This window comes from Hibiscus syriacus, unplaced genomic scaffold, assembly GCF_006381635.1.
Source record: "Hibiscus syriacus cultivar Baekdansim isolate YM2019G1 unplaced genomic scaffold, ASM638163v2 tig00111941_pilon, whole genome shotgun sequence".
NCBI classification, from domain to species: domain Eukaryota; kingdom Viridiplantae; phylum Streptophyta; class Magnoliopsida; order Malvales; family Malvaceae; genus Hibiscus; species Hibiscus syriacus.
The window spans coordinates 1,147,734-1,162,098 of NW_024063217.1; the positions used below are offsets into that span (position 1 = coordinate 1,147,734).

Genomic DNA, 14,365 nt, shown 5'->3' on the forward strand with positions numbered 1-14,365 from the left:
CCAAAAGTTTACTCTTAAAATCGACCAATGTTTATAATCTATTTTAGGTTTTGTTAGGTATCATTCAATTTAAAGATTTGGCCTTAATTAATTTTTACTGATTTAGGTCGTATAATTGAATTTAATATATGAATTTTTAACAATTTTTTTTCATACATAAAAACTCTAACTTATAATTTTATTTAAATTATATTAAGTTGATTATTACTTAAACCAATCTAAGTTGGTTTAGTTTTTTTTTCATAAACAAAGAACGAAGCTTTCTCCCCCACTATAAATTTTTTCCCATTAATGCCTTCCCCCCCCCCCCCCCCCTATATTCTTCCTTCTCTCCCCCTTTAACAAGGTCCCTTGGGCCAAAGGCTAAACCTTTAATTATTCCGTTGGAGATTATAACAGAATGGACTCTTTTGTACCTTCAACGCGGCCTTGTTTCATCGAGGAAGACGATGGATTGGCTTCCCTAGCCGATATGGAGGCCGGATATTCAGGAAGCAATTACCAGAGGGTTAACAACCGTGGGTTTTTTTCTAGACCTCTTTTGAGGAATCTCCCTTCTTTTTCTTCCGGTTCAGTTCCTTCTCCTAGGTCTGCCCGGATTTATGATTCCAGATTTGAAGAGGTTCAACAACCCCATTTCTTGGATGCTTGTTTCCTCTGCAAGAAGCCCCTCGGCGGCAACTGCGACATCTTCATGTACAGGTGAATGAATCTTTTAGTTTTAGAATGATCGGAATTTTGTATTAGCCGAATAAATATTTTAGTTTAGGCTTAAAAAGATAGCTTTGGTTCCTGATTTGCAGAGGGGACATGCCTTTCTGTAGCGAAGATTGCAGACAAGAACAAATCGACATGGATGAAGCTAAAGAGAAGAACAAGAACCTGTCTTCCTCGATGAAAGCTATGAGGAAGAACGACCAAAGGAAATCTACATCTGCAAATGAAGATCAAGGTTATCCTTTGAGAACTGGCACTGTTGCAGTTGCCTGAGATCACATAACAAAAGAAATAAACACCATATTTACCGTATTATATAGTTAAAGGAGAAGATTGGGGAAAGGTCATGGAGTTCATCGATGAAGAAAAGGGCCAGGGAGAGAGAGGAAAGGATGAAGAAATCTAATCTTGAAGTGGTTTGTTATCCCAAAGAAAACATACTGTATAGTTTTAGCTTATGAATGTTCATATATGAGGGCTGGATCTACTGTATGATATGGCTCCTTTTTTGGGTTTTTTTGGGGGAGGGTTACTAGGTAGTTTTTTCTTCTTCTTAAGAACTATGTTAATGCACCATAAAGAATGATGTGAAGGGAACTCTTTTTTCTTTTTACTTTGGTCTACTTCTGTTTCCACTAATGTTTAATGAGAAGAATGACATAAAGGGAGCTTGTTCAGTACACTGTTTTGCTTGCTTGAATTTTTTACTTCATTGTTAAGCTTGTTCGTTGTTGCACTTTGCGTTCCTTTTTTGCCTTTAAAAGCTTCTTTGGTAAGTTGAGAGATTGTGGGGAAGTTGGAGAAAAAGTAAAACGTAGATTCTTTTTCTGGTAAAAAGCTTTGCTTCCCACTTCAGAATTGGTGACTTTTGTTGTTGCCTGTCACTGGTGTTCCCGCCAGGGGGTACCTGGGAACAATGGCCACCCTGCTTATACTCCAAGGCTTCATCTTCAAGCTTCCAATACTGGGAATCAAAGGGAAATTGTTCTGTTTTTTTTTCTCTATTATTTTCCTTTTGGGATCGATTTGTGGCACAATTTTTATTGCTTTTTTCTTGGAATGTCGAAAGAAGTGAAGGGCAGAACTCGAGATGGTTAAAGAACAAACTTATTGTTGTTTAAGTTTTTTTTTCTTAATAGTTAATTAAATTTATAAACAAATAATAATTATTGGACTTAGTTAACTAAGTATTGATTAAACTGTAAATCTCTGTATTTCACTCGCTGTTATTCTCAACAGGGCTTTTATTTTGGACGAAGAACACTATATTAATAATTTGATTAATTTAACGTGATTATCAGAAACGGTTAAAATAGCGATGCAAGAGTAGGGATGGTACGAGTAGGAGTTGGGTTTTTAGTCAATTCAACCCGATTTAAAAAATTTAGGTAAAAAAATATTTTTTATTCTTATAGTAGACTTAATTTATCACTTCTGTCCATATAGTATTTTCGTATCAATTTAGCATCTGAAGTTGCTCAATTACATTATTTTATAACTTATCTCTAACTTAAAACTCTAAACCATAATCCTATTACATCTATATTATAGAGTCTAAATATTAACTCAGGGTTTTAAGTTATGAGAATGATATAAAATTATGCAATTAAACAATTTTGAGGGCTAAAACGATGCGAAAAAATGATAGAGGCGTAAATGATAAATTGGGTTAACTATAAGAGCAAATGACTCTTAAGCTAAAAATTAAACCCTTCACCTTAAATTTGACTTAGATTTAGGGTTATTTTATCCGATCCGAACTTGATGCATCTTTTTAAGATAAAACTTAAAGTTTATCACACTTGATCCAAATAAATATATTTATAAAATTATTAATTTTATTCTATAAAAATATGAATACGATATATATATATATATTATTGTAATTATTTTTAAATATATAATGTATGGTTATATTAATTTTCTGGTCGGATAGGGCATTTGTTACCTCAAATTTGAATTGAATCACACCTTAACAGATCTTTTTAAAATTTTTTGACTCGATCTAATCTGAATTCAATTTAAAAAAAAAATTGAATCAATAAGGTCAGGTCGGAACCCGTCAGATTCGGGTCCCGTGCCCATCTCTATGCACAAGATACCTTTGTAAGAGCAAGAACCAAACAAATTCAGTGATTTAAGGGATAATTTTTACTTCTTAATGTCTTGAGTTCAAGTATAACACATGCAAGGATGTTAGAACATTCATTATTAAATGATTAATAATATTTAAAAAAAATATCTTATAATCATCTTAAATTAATAATAAAAAACCGTTCCTATAAGGATTGCCCTTTCATGCAAGAGGTCTAAAGTCTTATGAAAATCGGAGCTAGTGGAATAATTAGGATTTGTATATTATTAAGTTGAACTGAATAAAATTAATTGAGTTAGTCAAGTACTCAAGTTGATAAGTCTTTCTGTTGAACAGATAAATTACAATTACATATACATTCTATAATTTCAGATGAAAGTATGATTTATATTTGATAAAAATAGACTTAAAATGTAAAAGAAATTAAAGAAACTAGAAAATCATACACTGCCAAGAGATTTAAATTATAATTTTTTTTTAGAATACATAAATATTGTACATTGATTTAAAAAGTGAATGGTTTAAATTTAGTAAAACAAAAACAAAATTAAAATGAAACAATAAAAAAATTAATAATTAAATCGTAAATCAAATAAAATGTTATTATTCATTATATTTCTAAGTGGACAATAACAAAATGTTTTGTTCTTATTTATTAATAAAAAAATTAAATAGATAAAGCATACTGAATTAGCATTTTTTTCAACATTCATATATAGATAATATTATTCGTGATATTATGCTTTTAGGATGATTCTACTGACATTCATTGAAAAAATATTTTATAAATATTCATTTATTTAAATGTTATTGTATTTTTTTAAAAAATTATAATTTTTGATGTCCGAAAATTTATATTATCAAAACAATAAAATTATTTTTTTATTAATGATGTGATTTAAACATTTAACTTTTATTTAACAACGTAGTTAAAATGCATACATCCATAATTTTATAATATCATATCAAATGATTTTTAATTTGTGGTACAAATTTAATATTTATAATATAAAATTAAAAGATGGCCTTTATTATATATATATATATCTATTTTATTTTCAATTCAACAAACTTACTAAGAATTATTTTAATTAAAATTAAGAGTAAAATTAAATTTTAATTATATCAGTTAAAACAGGTAAGACCATCCACGTGGCAAGATGTGTTCGGTGAAAGCGCGTTTCCATTACCCGCCTAAAAACGGAAAGTTAAAAAAACCATCGTCTTGTGTTTATTCGTATATACAGATCACGTACCACCTCTCGTTTGCCGCTCACTACACTCGTTTTTTGAGATATGGACGGACTAACCAAGGGTTTCAACGACGTTGTAACCGGCGGTGGTGACGGCCGCGACAATGAATACGAGGAACGAGATGAACGGTCCAGATCCAGTTGGGCGCAGGTGGTGTCGGGGGATCATGATAACGAACATCGTCCTCCGTCTCAACGGAGAAAACAGGTTCTCCGTTATTTAATAAAACATTTAGTGTTTTCGGATCTGAAATTGAAGTGGCTGTTTAGTGTTTTGTATTTCAAGTTGGAATTTCATTGATTTCGTAGGAGCAGAGTAAACAGGATGACGAGGGCCGACAGGTTTCGGGTTCAAGACCTCCCCAAAATGTAAATTTTATGGTCGAGGCGGAACATCCGGTTCCTCTTCCTCTTTCGAACATGTTTTCGTTGGGGAAATCAACTGATGTGGTGGGGAAGAAGTCACTGGCTTCCACAATTGGCTTCAGGTGTGTTTGCTAGTGTAAGCATTTCCTACTCTAAGATGTTTACACCTAATCCTATATTTCATCTTCGAGTTGTACCTAGAAGAAGCAAAAGGAAGAGTTGATTATCAAGGAAGGTTATATATTACCCCGAAGACGAGGGGAAACCGTAAGTCTCTTCGTCTTCGATCTTCGTCGTGTTTGATGAATGTTATTATAATCTTGGAGTGGATTCTTTTGGCTCATCTATCTGCACCTACATGTGCCCTTTTGCAGCCAGACTCTCAAACACAGTTGCTTACAATTCAGTAACAATGGAATTGGGTCCTTAAAGCAGTGTCAACCACATTGATTGGTGTCAGCCCTGAGTTTGAAATTGCTCTCTATACTCTGTGTTTCTTTGTGGGTGAAAAGGATAACCATGTACAGCTCGGTCCATACTCGGTTAACATCAAGTGCTACCGGTTCGGATATAAGATCGGTTCCGTGTTTCCGATGGCATAATGTTTGATTCTCAGCCCCATGTATCACTAGTATTATCCAGAAGCCACAGAAACACTAAAGACATGTTTATGTTTCTTGGATCATGTACTTACAAATTTGGTAATAATGATTGTGTGTAAAACTTAGGTACATTGCTGGTATGCATTCCCCTATGGCTTAACCTTATGATGAATGAGGAATCAAATTCTGCAATATAGTTTTGCACTTGTGAGCTTCCTTGTTTTGAGCATATTCTTACCGAGCAAACATCGAAAACGTACCGACAGAAGCCGTTGGCCGTAATATCGAACACATGAGAGTGACTCAGTGTTATGTCATTGCAGCTCCTCTTTTCCTTTTTGAAGGAAAAAATATCTGCAGCATCCAATATCAATGTTGGGCAAAATATCTTTTGAAGGTTCATCAGATATTTCTGGAGGAAGTTCTAAATGGTATCCCTCCACGCCTCTTCTCTTATCAATGGGGGAATATCTATCTAGTGTCAGTGACAGCTACTCTCTTCTTATCAAATATCAATAGCACCTATTTAGGTGCTCAACCTTTTTACTGATTAATATAAATATTTAACATTTTCAATGTTATTATTTTATGAGTCTACCTCGTTAAAAAATTCGTTATTTGACATATGTCACGTTTATATTGCTTTAAAAAAAATTAAAAATGTTATTGTTAAAGAAAAAACCTAAAAGCAAAGCATGAAATGAAAGGCAGCCTCTCCACGACTCCACAGCAGCAAAGTAAAGCATGAACGAGGCCGGCGTTGAATTTAACATTTTATGGGAGGACCGACGGTGATTAGTAAGTAGGGTTTATGGATTGTTTATTTGAGGTTTTAGGTATTTAAGTTAGGGATAGGAGAATTTAAGGGTGTGAGGCGATGACAAGGGAAATAACTGGTCATTGGGTAAACAACAACAAATGAATGGTTGTTTAACGATGAAGGCGATGACAATAAGAGAATTAAAATTTGTGATTTTAGGAAAAAATATTTAAAAAATATATAAACTGACATGCATAGAATAACATAAATTCTAACGGTCAACATGAATCAAACACTTAAAATGGTAATATTATAAACGTTAGTCACCATTTGACAATGAACACTTATATCCATGCATATGCATTGCTCAGATCTAGGACCTCAAATGATAACAACAATCCGTTAACCACTAAGATTACGTGTTTCGTGCTCCTTTTACTTTAAAATATTTGTTTAACAGTTGACTTAAGGTATTTCAATTCAAGATAGTTTGTGCAATGACTTAATCTATACATAACAAAACCGACTTCTACAGGAAAAAAAGGGGGGGGGGGTAAGGTAACGAAGCTTTGTTGCTCAATCATTCACAACTGATAACATTTTAATGGCGCCAGACGAAAAGAAACTGAGAAATTTGAAGGGGGTTGGGGGGGGGGGGGGAGGGACCTTGTTTGCATTGATTGTAAGAGGGCAATGAAAACTGAAGTGTGAAGCCATTAGGAAAACGGGGTCTTTTTTCCCTCTGCTATTTTGTCTTAAACAACATGCGTATAGAAGCTAGACTTTCTTCTTTGGGGGTGAGAGGAAGGGAGTTATATCTACCAACCAAAACTCATCCTTTGAATTGGAAAAAATGTGTGTTTGATGATGGAGATAGAAAGACCAATGCCCACCATTACAAATTTATCATTCTTTCTTTCCAATTATGCGTTTCAATTTGCCAGCAATGTTGGAAAGAGATACATTTTTGTTTGTTTGCATGCTCAGTTTCAACACCAAACTCAAGTTCATTTCAGGAATTGGGGTGTTTAAATTATAAATATTACAATTCGAATCTTAAATTTGATTTAGACCAAATTGATTATTCAGAATCATAATTTGACAGGTTACAGTCCTTAGTAATTGAAAACCAGATACATGTATGAATAGGTTAATGAATATGTTTGTTGCAGGTTTATAAGTTTGATGGTGTTTGGTTAGAAAAGTATGGGACCTGCACTGCATGCTTCATTTGGCTCCACGAAACACCCTTTTTCTCCTTTCCATTGTGGGTGCTCATTTGTTTTTTGAAGTTCCAACTTCCAACTTGATTATTGTTTCCTTATGAGAAAGAAACTTGGAAGGGATAAGATGTTTCATTCGCTCCACGAAACTCGTTTATGGTGACCATGGGAACTCAGATGTTGATTGCCCAACAACTGCTAAAGCTCAAATTACACACACGATATATGATTTACTTACACTATGTAAAACTAATAAGTCTTACATTAATTTATAACTATTAGACTTAAATAAATAAACGGTTTAGATTCAATTAAAATTTATAATACACAAATAAATGTCTTTTAACTCGCAATAAAATAACACTCATTTTTAATCTCAAATATTAAACCCTAAATCCTAAAATCTTAAACCTAAACTTTAAATCTTAGACCTTAAATTTTAAACCCTAACTTTAAAAAGAAGTATTTATTTATTGGTTATAAATTTTAATTAAATCTAAGTCATTTATTTATTTAAATTTAATAGCTATAAATTATAATATAAAACTGATTAGTTTATTTAGTGTAAATGGATCATAACCATATATATATATATATATATATATATATATATATATATATATATATATATATATATATATATATATATTTTTATTATTAAATGGTTAGTATGTGTATTTCAATAATTTTACAAAAATATTTAGTTTATGTGTATTTCATATATATATATATATATATATATATATATATATATATAAAGGTTAAACCATTTAATAATAAAAATCATGAAAGAAATGGCTAAATATTCAATTAAACAATTCGAATTAAAAATAGATACAAACAATATTATTAATCGAGGAGGAAGTATAAAATCTAACATATATTTACAAAATTGTGAATTAATATATAAGGTGAAACAACTTAAAAATTTTAAAGTATAATTATAATGTTATGAAATATGATACATAAATTTGTATGTGTGTAAATATGAAAATTATATTTATGAAATTGACAGTCATATTATCAATCATTTAACGATTTCTGTAATTAGAACCGACCAAAGCCAAATCAAAATGAAACACTAACCACAATTTAGGACATTAAAGTTCCGTGAAAGAATTTACAAGGAATGAACGCGTTCTAGATAATGTGTGACATTGTGCTGACTAGGTTGATCTTGTGCACTTTCTAAAGGCGAGCCCACCATTGTTGTCTCCTACCTTCAAACTTCTTTCATAAATGGAGGGTAAACCATCTTCATTCATTCCAATATCTCTTCATTTCTCAAGAAACATGGCCTTAACATTACGTTCTTCTACTTCTTTCATCAAGCTAAAAGAAACCAACAGCTTCAAAACCCCTGATGACTTCATAGCCACCATCTCCATCGCTCAGACGAAGCCCTCGTGCCGTCTCCGAGCAAGGAGTTCGACGTCGATGACGTTACCGGAACCATCTCACGGGAGTATCTCGATCAAAGGAATGGAAAAATTACATGGACTGACGATTTCCCATACCGAAAACAACTCCAAGGTGCCGGTTTTCGTGATGCTGCCGCTTGACACGGTGACTCACGGAGGCAGCTTGAATAAGCCGAGGGCGATGAGCGCCAGTTTGATGGCGTTAAAGAGTGCCGGCGTGGAGGGAGTTATGGTGGACGCGTGGTGGGGTTTGGTGGAGAAAGATGGACCTTTAAACTACAACTGGGAAGGGTATGTCGAGCTTGTGAAAATGGTCGAAAAACATGGCTTAAAACTCCAAGTTGTCATGTCTTTTCATCAGTGCGGAGGCAATGTCGGGGATTCCTGCAGGTAATTACTTAAACTTCTCTGGTGTATCTGATTTTCCCTCGACTGATGAAATCTATGAAACTGAGATTTATGTATGGTTGAATTTTTAGTATTCCTTTGCCTCCTTGGGTGCTTCAAGAAATCAGCAAAAACCCGGATCTCGTGTACACAGATAAATCGGGGAGGAGGAATCCTGAGTACATATCATTGGGATGTGACTCGCTTCCTGTTCTTAGAGGAAGAACACCTATTCAAGCTTACACAGATTACATGAGGAGTTTCCGTGAGAAGTTCAGAGATTACTTGGGACGAGTTATAGTGGTAATTTCTCATTCTACTCATTCATTCTAGTTGCTACGGTAAAAATAGCAAATTTTTATGATATTCTACTTATTATCTTTGCATAATATCAAAATTAACTCTCACCCTTGATTTGAATAGTCGTTTAATCATTATTTTTATAGAATATTTTAATCTCGATTATTTTTAATCAAAATGATTCATATTTAATAGAAATCGTTAGTAGATTAATGTGATATATTGTTGACGTGATATTTTCATATGTATTTAATTATCGATATGATACATTTCACAATATTAATTTAACAGTGAAAATACCAAAGGGTTTATTAGGCCAAATGTTTAGGATATTTACTGCAGGACCTAGGACACGGAGGACAGAAAATATTGATGAAAAGCTGTAAAAGTAAAGAAAAAGGGGAGCTTTCTTAACAAAGTGTAATTTCTATTTCAGGAAATTCAAGTGGGGATGGGACCTTGTGGGGAACTGAGATACCCATCTTATCCAGAAAGTGATGGAACCTGGAAATTTCCTGGAATTGGAGAGTTTCAGTGCTATGATAAGGTAAATTTGATGAACTTTCTGTTTCGTTTAGTGTACATAAACAATGTCTTAGATAATTGAACATAACTTGAGTGATCAAAACGAAGATTTGGTTACTTCCTAAACAAGCAAAAATGTTGAACTTACAGTACATGAGAGCTTCCCTGGAAGCAGCAGCCGAAGCCTTCGGGAAGAAAGACTGGGGAAAAGGCGGTCCACATGATTCAGGCCATTACAAGCAACTTCCTGAAGAAACAGGTTTTTTCAAAAGGGATGGAACATGGAACACCGAGTACGGGCAATTCTTCCTACAATGGTACTCCGGAAAGTTACTTGAGCACGGGGACCGAATACTGGCGGCCGCGAAAGGAACGTTCCACGGAACCGGAGCAAAACTGTCGGCAAAGGTTGCCGGAATTCATTGGCACTACGGAACAAGGTCTCATGCTGCTGAACTAACAGCAGGATACTATAATACTAGACATCATGACGGGTACCTCCCCATAGCAAAAGTGTTCAGTAAACATGGAGTTGTTTTCAATTTCACTTGCATGGAAATGAGAGATGGGGAACAGCCTGCATATGCAAACTGTTCGCCCGAGGGATTGGTCCGGCAAGTAAAGGTGGCAACAAAGACGGCCAGCGTCGAACTCGCCGGAGAAAATGCACTCGAGAGATACGATGCCGGTGGATATTCGCAGGTTTTGGCAACCAGTAGATCGGATTCGGGCAACGGATTGAGTGCTTTTACATATCTAAGAATGAACAAAAGGTTGTTTGAAGGGGACAACTGGAGGAATTTAGTGGAATTTTTGAAGAACATGTCCGAAGGAGGTCGAAAGATCGCCGAGTGCGACAGCCGTGGCACGAATCTTTACATTGGGTTTATCAGGGACAAGAATGTTGAGGAAAAGGAGGCTGCTCTTGTATAGAAACATGTACAGAGTCGATACACAATAGTGAATAATTAGTGTATCATCACAAACAGAGCAAAGATTATTTAATACCATAGTGGCCGAAATGATGGACCATCAAAATAGATTTTTATTGCTATTATTATTTCTTTCAAAAGAAGTATTCTTTTTTATCAACAACTTAAAATGGCTGCTCTGATTTACAACTATATGATTAGTCACTAATATAAGCTGTCTTGATTGGTTATCTGCTCAAGATCAGATCAGAAATTCGCTCATACCGAACCTTATTTCGATCTCCATGCACCATTCCTCGACGAGGCCGTGAGAGGAGCCTTGTCGACCGAAGAACTTCGGCCTGATGATTCTTGTATTGCTCGCTTCAAGCTCTCTGCCACCTGACTCATTGTTGGTCTTTCCTTCTCATTTTTGTCTAGGCAGCTCTTGTGCTGCACTCAAAGAATAGCTGTTTCCAAGTCGAGGGACAATTATCATGCTGAATTTTTTACCATCAGGAGGAAATGTTTCACCCAATCTAAAAGCTTCTGTTCCGATGTTGGCCGGTTTCTTTCCACTGCTCGTCTTCCGGTGAGGATCTCGTAAAGTACCACCCCAAAAGTCCATATGTCACTTTGGATTGTGAGATGGCCAGTTCTCACATATTCCGGTGCGGCGTATCCGTATGTTCTGACCACCTTTAACAAAACAAAAAGATTAATTTAATATCCTAATGATAATGAGTGCCATATTAGTGCTACTAATGCACCGCCACCACTTACTGGACGGTGGAGCCGACCAACAAGGGTGTAATGGAGATGCTTTGCGGACACTTAATTAAGTGAAGATTCATTAAGTACTATACTTAAATAGCAGGGATATACTTACTGCAGTAGATATGTGAGTACGATCACCGGTCGGCCCTTCCCTTGCAAGCCCGAAATCCGAGAGCTTCGGCTTAAAACTTTCATCCAGAAGCACATTCGAGGGCTTGAAATCTCGATATATCACCTTCGGAAATAACAAAGGGCAAACTAAATGCATTAATTGTAATGTAGATTGAAGTGATGAAGGGGTTGCTTTCGGTGCAAGCCATCTGAATAAAAGAATATTGTACCTTCACCTCCAATCCCTCATGTAGATAAGCCAAACCTTGTGCTGCACCAAGCATGACCTCTAATCTTGTTTTCCAAGGCAAAATAGGTGTCCTGTTGAAGAGATGATCTTCTAAGCTCCGGTTCGGCATGAATTCGTACACCAACAATCGATGGATCCCTCGCCGTCCACGGAACAATATCCTAAAAGTTTCACTAGGTTCGGATGATTAACGACACAGAGAAATTGAACCTCCGCTAGCCATTCCTTATGACCCTATATGAAGGTTACCAAATACACAATGAGAAAGAAAAACCAGTTCTCATAATAAAGTGAGATTCTAATGTTCATCATTACTAAATCTAGAGGGGCATCAATTTGTTTGCAAATTCCTATGAAATCTTTGTTCAGTGCTGAATTTAAAGAAATCAAATGGTTGGTTTTTGCAGCAGTTTTATTACCTGTAAACCCTGAATGTTGAGTTTCTTGATAGCAACAACTATGGGTTCACCTTTACCATTTAGAGGGCTAATTGTTCCCTTGTAGACACCACCAAAGCCACCCTCTCCGATCTTTAAGAGCTTGTTGAGACCGTGTGTTGCATCCCTCAACTCTTGGAAAGAGAAAACCCTCAGGCTATGCTCTCTCTTTGTACAGCTCGGGTATGCTCCTTGGAGATGGCAAAGAACTCGATGTCCGAGTTCGACTCAGTGCTGAATTATCCGATTTGCTTCGGTTTCTCAATTCTTTCTTAGTGTTCTTTGGTTTGTCCTTGAGGAAGATAGAGAAACACTTCTTATCTATGTTTTACTTCTCATCAAAACAAAAACTTTTTCCAGTTAAACTAACATCTTGTTTAACAAGCAGCAGCCTTTACTAATCATCAACGGAAAAATGTACCCAAGAAGAAAAACAGAGATAGAAAACGACCCAGAACGGAAAATGGTGAAGGAAAAGCAAAATATATAACAAATGAACCAAAAACAAGCAGGGAAAAGTGAAACCCAGATTTATGTTTGGAGAATGTTGTGCAGTGGCGTGCTGACGGCAATTTTATATTAAAAATCCCAAATAAATATTTATTTAAAGAAACAAAGCCCCACAAAAATTCAACAAATTATTTAAAAGAATAACCTTCAAATAATTCATATTGAACGATTTCGTGGCCTCTAAATCGCGTGATAAATTCTTGCACTCTTCAATACGTGAGATACAATCGACGTACTCGTACTTTTAAGTAAGTCAATAATATAATTGAATAAAATGACATCGCGTATTGCGAACTTTATGATCCAAAATATCGTGAGATTTAAGAAGGATATCGCGGCTTGCAAAGCGCGAGGTTCTTTCGAATTTTGTTTAACAACCTAATTTAAAATGTAGAAATTAAATGAATATAATAAATATAATAAATAATTTAAAAAATAATAATATATAAATATAGTAATTAAAATAGATATTTTATAAAAAATAATTATAATATATTTTATAATGTTTAAAATAATGAAAAATTATATGTGTAAAATATTAAATATATTAAATAATTAATAATATTATAATTATAATAAATTTTGAAATTTAAAAGATAAAATAATCTCGCGTCTTACAAACCACGAGGTACTAGGAACAGAATAAATTCCGCGTGTTTTCAACGAAACACGCGTCTTGCAGGACACGAGTCGCATTTAAAACCACGCTTCTACTTGTATGATAAGGGCTATAAATAGAGTCATCCACTCTTATTCATCACACACCTATCCCTTTCATATATTCAAAGATTTCATATCATGGTGGTGAAAGTCCATTAAGACATGATCGAAATTACGTATTCAATTATTGGAGGCGAAATGATGAGATAAATTAATTATTATTATTTTGTATTTTTACTATTTATTTATTGATTTGGTCTATTTAAATAATTCTTACCTTTCTTACTTGGTGAGGTTTTTTTATTCTTAATGGTTTAATAGGTAAATTGGGCCTTAAACTATTCTCAAATTTCTATTTTAACTCTTAAAGTTTTTTCCTTCAAAATCATCCCTTAAAGTTTCATTTTGTCACTATTTTTTACCCTTTCAATCCATTAATGAGTGATACATGAAAAGCTAAATTGGAAATGAATTATAATTTAAAGGTTAAATCGGGGAAAAAATAAAATATGTATGAAAATCAAATGCCAAAGAGTTCTAGAATGCTCCAACCATGTACATCCTAAATATGTATAAAAATCCTAGAAAATATACAAAAATAGCATAAATCGAGAATACCAAATCATCATACAAGATTACAAGTTGACGATTTCATGCTAATTACCCCAAAGCTCAAACATACATATACATAGACAAATAATGTGTTACACTCAGAGATAGAACTAGATTAAATATTGAGATAGGTAAAATATTTAAGTTTAAAATAATATAGACATTATTATATATTTGATCTAAAAAATTAAAAGATATACAAGTATATTTTTTCTCAAATTTAAATTAATAAGATTTAAAATTCTATTAAATAAAAAAAATTGACAACAAGAACTCCTATTCGATATATACATCGGTCCCTAATCACACTTAGGAAAGTTACGAACCACTTGAAAGCTCTATACACTCTTCAATGGAAATAAAACATAATTTATAATAGTAAAAAATGGTTGTCCCTTGTTCCCATATGTAATGGGGTAAAGGGGAGGTAAGATAGTAGGCTGCCCCC

General features: G+C 34.1%; 3 protein-coding genes and 1 pseudogene across 5 annotated transcripts; 3 read left to right on the plus strand and 1 right to left on the minus strand.

The window, feature by feature from the left end:
- Positions 1-296: 296 nt before the first annotated feature.
- LOC120173022 (FCS-Like Zinc finger 3-like) lies at positions 297-1,330 on the plus strand. Its single transcript, XM_039180321.1, has 2 exons — positions 297-702; positions 804-1,330. Exons 1-2 carry the CDS (start codon positions 401-403, stop codon positions 988-990), a joined length of 489 nt encoding a protein of 162 aa, XP_039036252.1. The 5' UTR covers positions 297-400; the 3' UTR covers positions 991-1,330.
- Positions 1,331-4,077: 2,747 nt separating this feature from the next.
- On the plus strand, positions 4,078-5,234 carry LOC120173040. 3 transcript variants are annotated; one of them, XM_039180338.1, is made up of 4 exons: positions 4,078-4,273; positions 4,375-4,553; positions 4,633-4,698; positions 4,806-5,234. In XM_039180338.1, exons 1-3 carry the CDS (start codon positions 4,109-4,111, stop codon positions 4,652-4,654), a joined length of 366 nt encoding a protein of 121 aa, XP_039036269.1. In that variant the 5' UTR covers positions 4,078-4,108; the 3' UTR covers positions 4,655-4,698; positions 4,806-5,234. The 3 variants fall into 3 exon arrangements, with proteins under 3 accessions (XP_039036269.1, XP_039036270.1, XP_039036271.1); XM_039180339.1 differs by having other exon boundaries at positions 4,810-5,234; XM_039180340.1 differs by having other exon boundaries at positions 4,381-4,553.
- Positions 5,235-8,240: 3,006 nt separating this feature from the next.
- LOC120173180 (beta-amylase 3, chloroplastic-like) lies at positions 8,241-10,687 on the plus strand. The gene is made up of 4 exons (XM_039180422.1): positions 8,241-8,827; positions 8,917-9,127; positions 9,561-9,671; positions 9,800-10,687. Exons 1-4 carry the CDS (start codon positions 8,256-8,258, stop codon positions 10,580-10,582), a joined length of 1,677 nt encoding a protein of 558 aa, XP_039036353.1. The 5' UTR covers positions 8,241-8,255; the 3' UTR covers positions 10,583-10,687.
- Positions 10,688-10,765: 78 nt separating this feature from the next.
- On the minus strand, positions 10,766-12,463 carry LOC120173163 (annotated as a pseudogene).
- Positions 12,464-14,365: the final 1,902 nt, after the last annotated feature.

Coding starts and splice junctions, on each gene's coding strand:
- LOC120173022 (XM_039180321.1), top strand. CDS start 401: ATGGACTCTTTTGTACCTTCAACGCGGCCTTGTTTCATCGAGGAAGAC. Junction 703..803: donor TGCGACATCTTCATGTACAG/GTGAATGAATCT, acceptor CCTGATTTGCAG/AGGGGACATGCCTTTCTGTA.
- LOC120173180 (XM_039180422.1), top strand. CDS start 8,256: ATGGAGGGTAAACCATCTTCATTCATTCCAATATCTCTTCATTTCTCA. Junction 9,128..9,560: donor ACTTGGGACGAGTTATAGTG/GTAATTTCTCAT, acceptor TTTCTATTTCAG/GAAATTCAAGTGGGGATGGG. Junction 9,672..9,799: donor AGTTTCAGTGCTATGATAAG/GTAAATTTGATG, acceptor TTGAACTTACAG/TACATGAGAGCTTCCCTGGA.
- LOC120173040 (XM_039180338.1), top strand. CDS start 4,109: ATGGACGGACTAACCAAGGGTTTCAACGACGTTGTAACCGGCGGTGGT. Junction 4,274..4,374: donor CGTCTCAACGGAGAAAACAG/GTTCTCCGTTAT, acceptor TTGATTTCGTAG/GAGCAGAGTAAACAGGATGA. Junction 4,554..4,632: donor GCTTCCACAATTGGCTTCAG/GTGTGTTTGCTA, acceptor AGTTGTACCTAG/AAGAAGCAAAAGGAAGAGTT.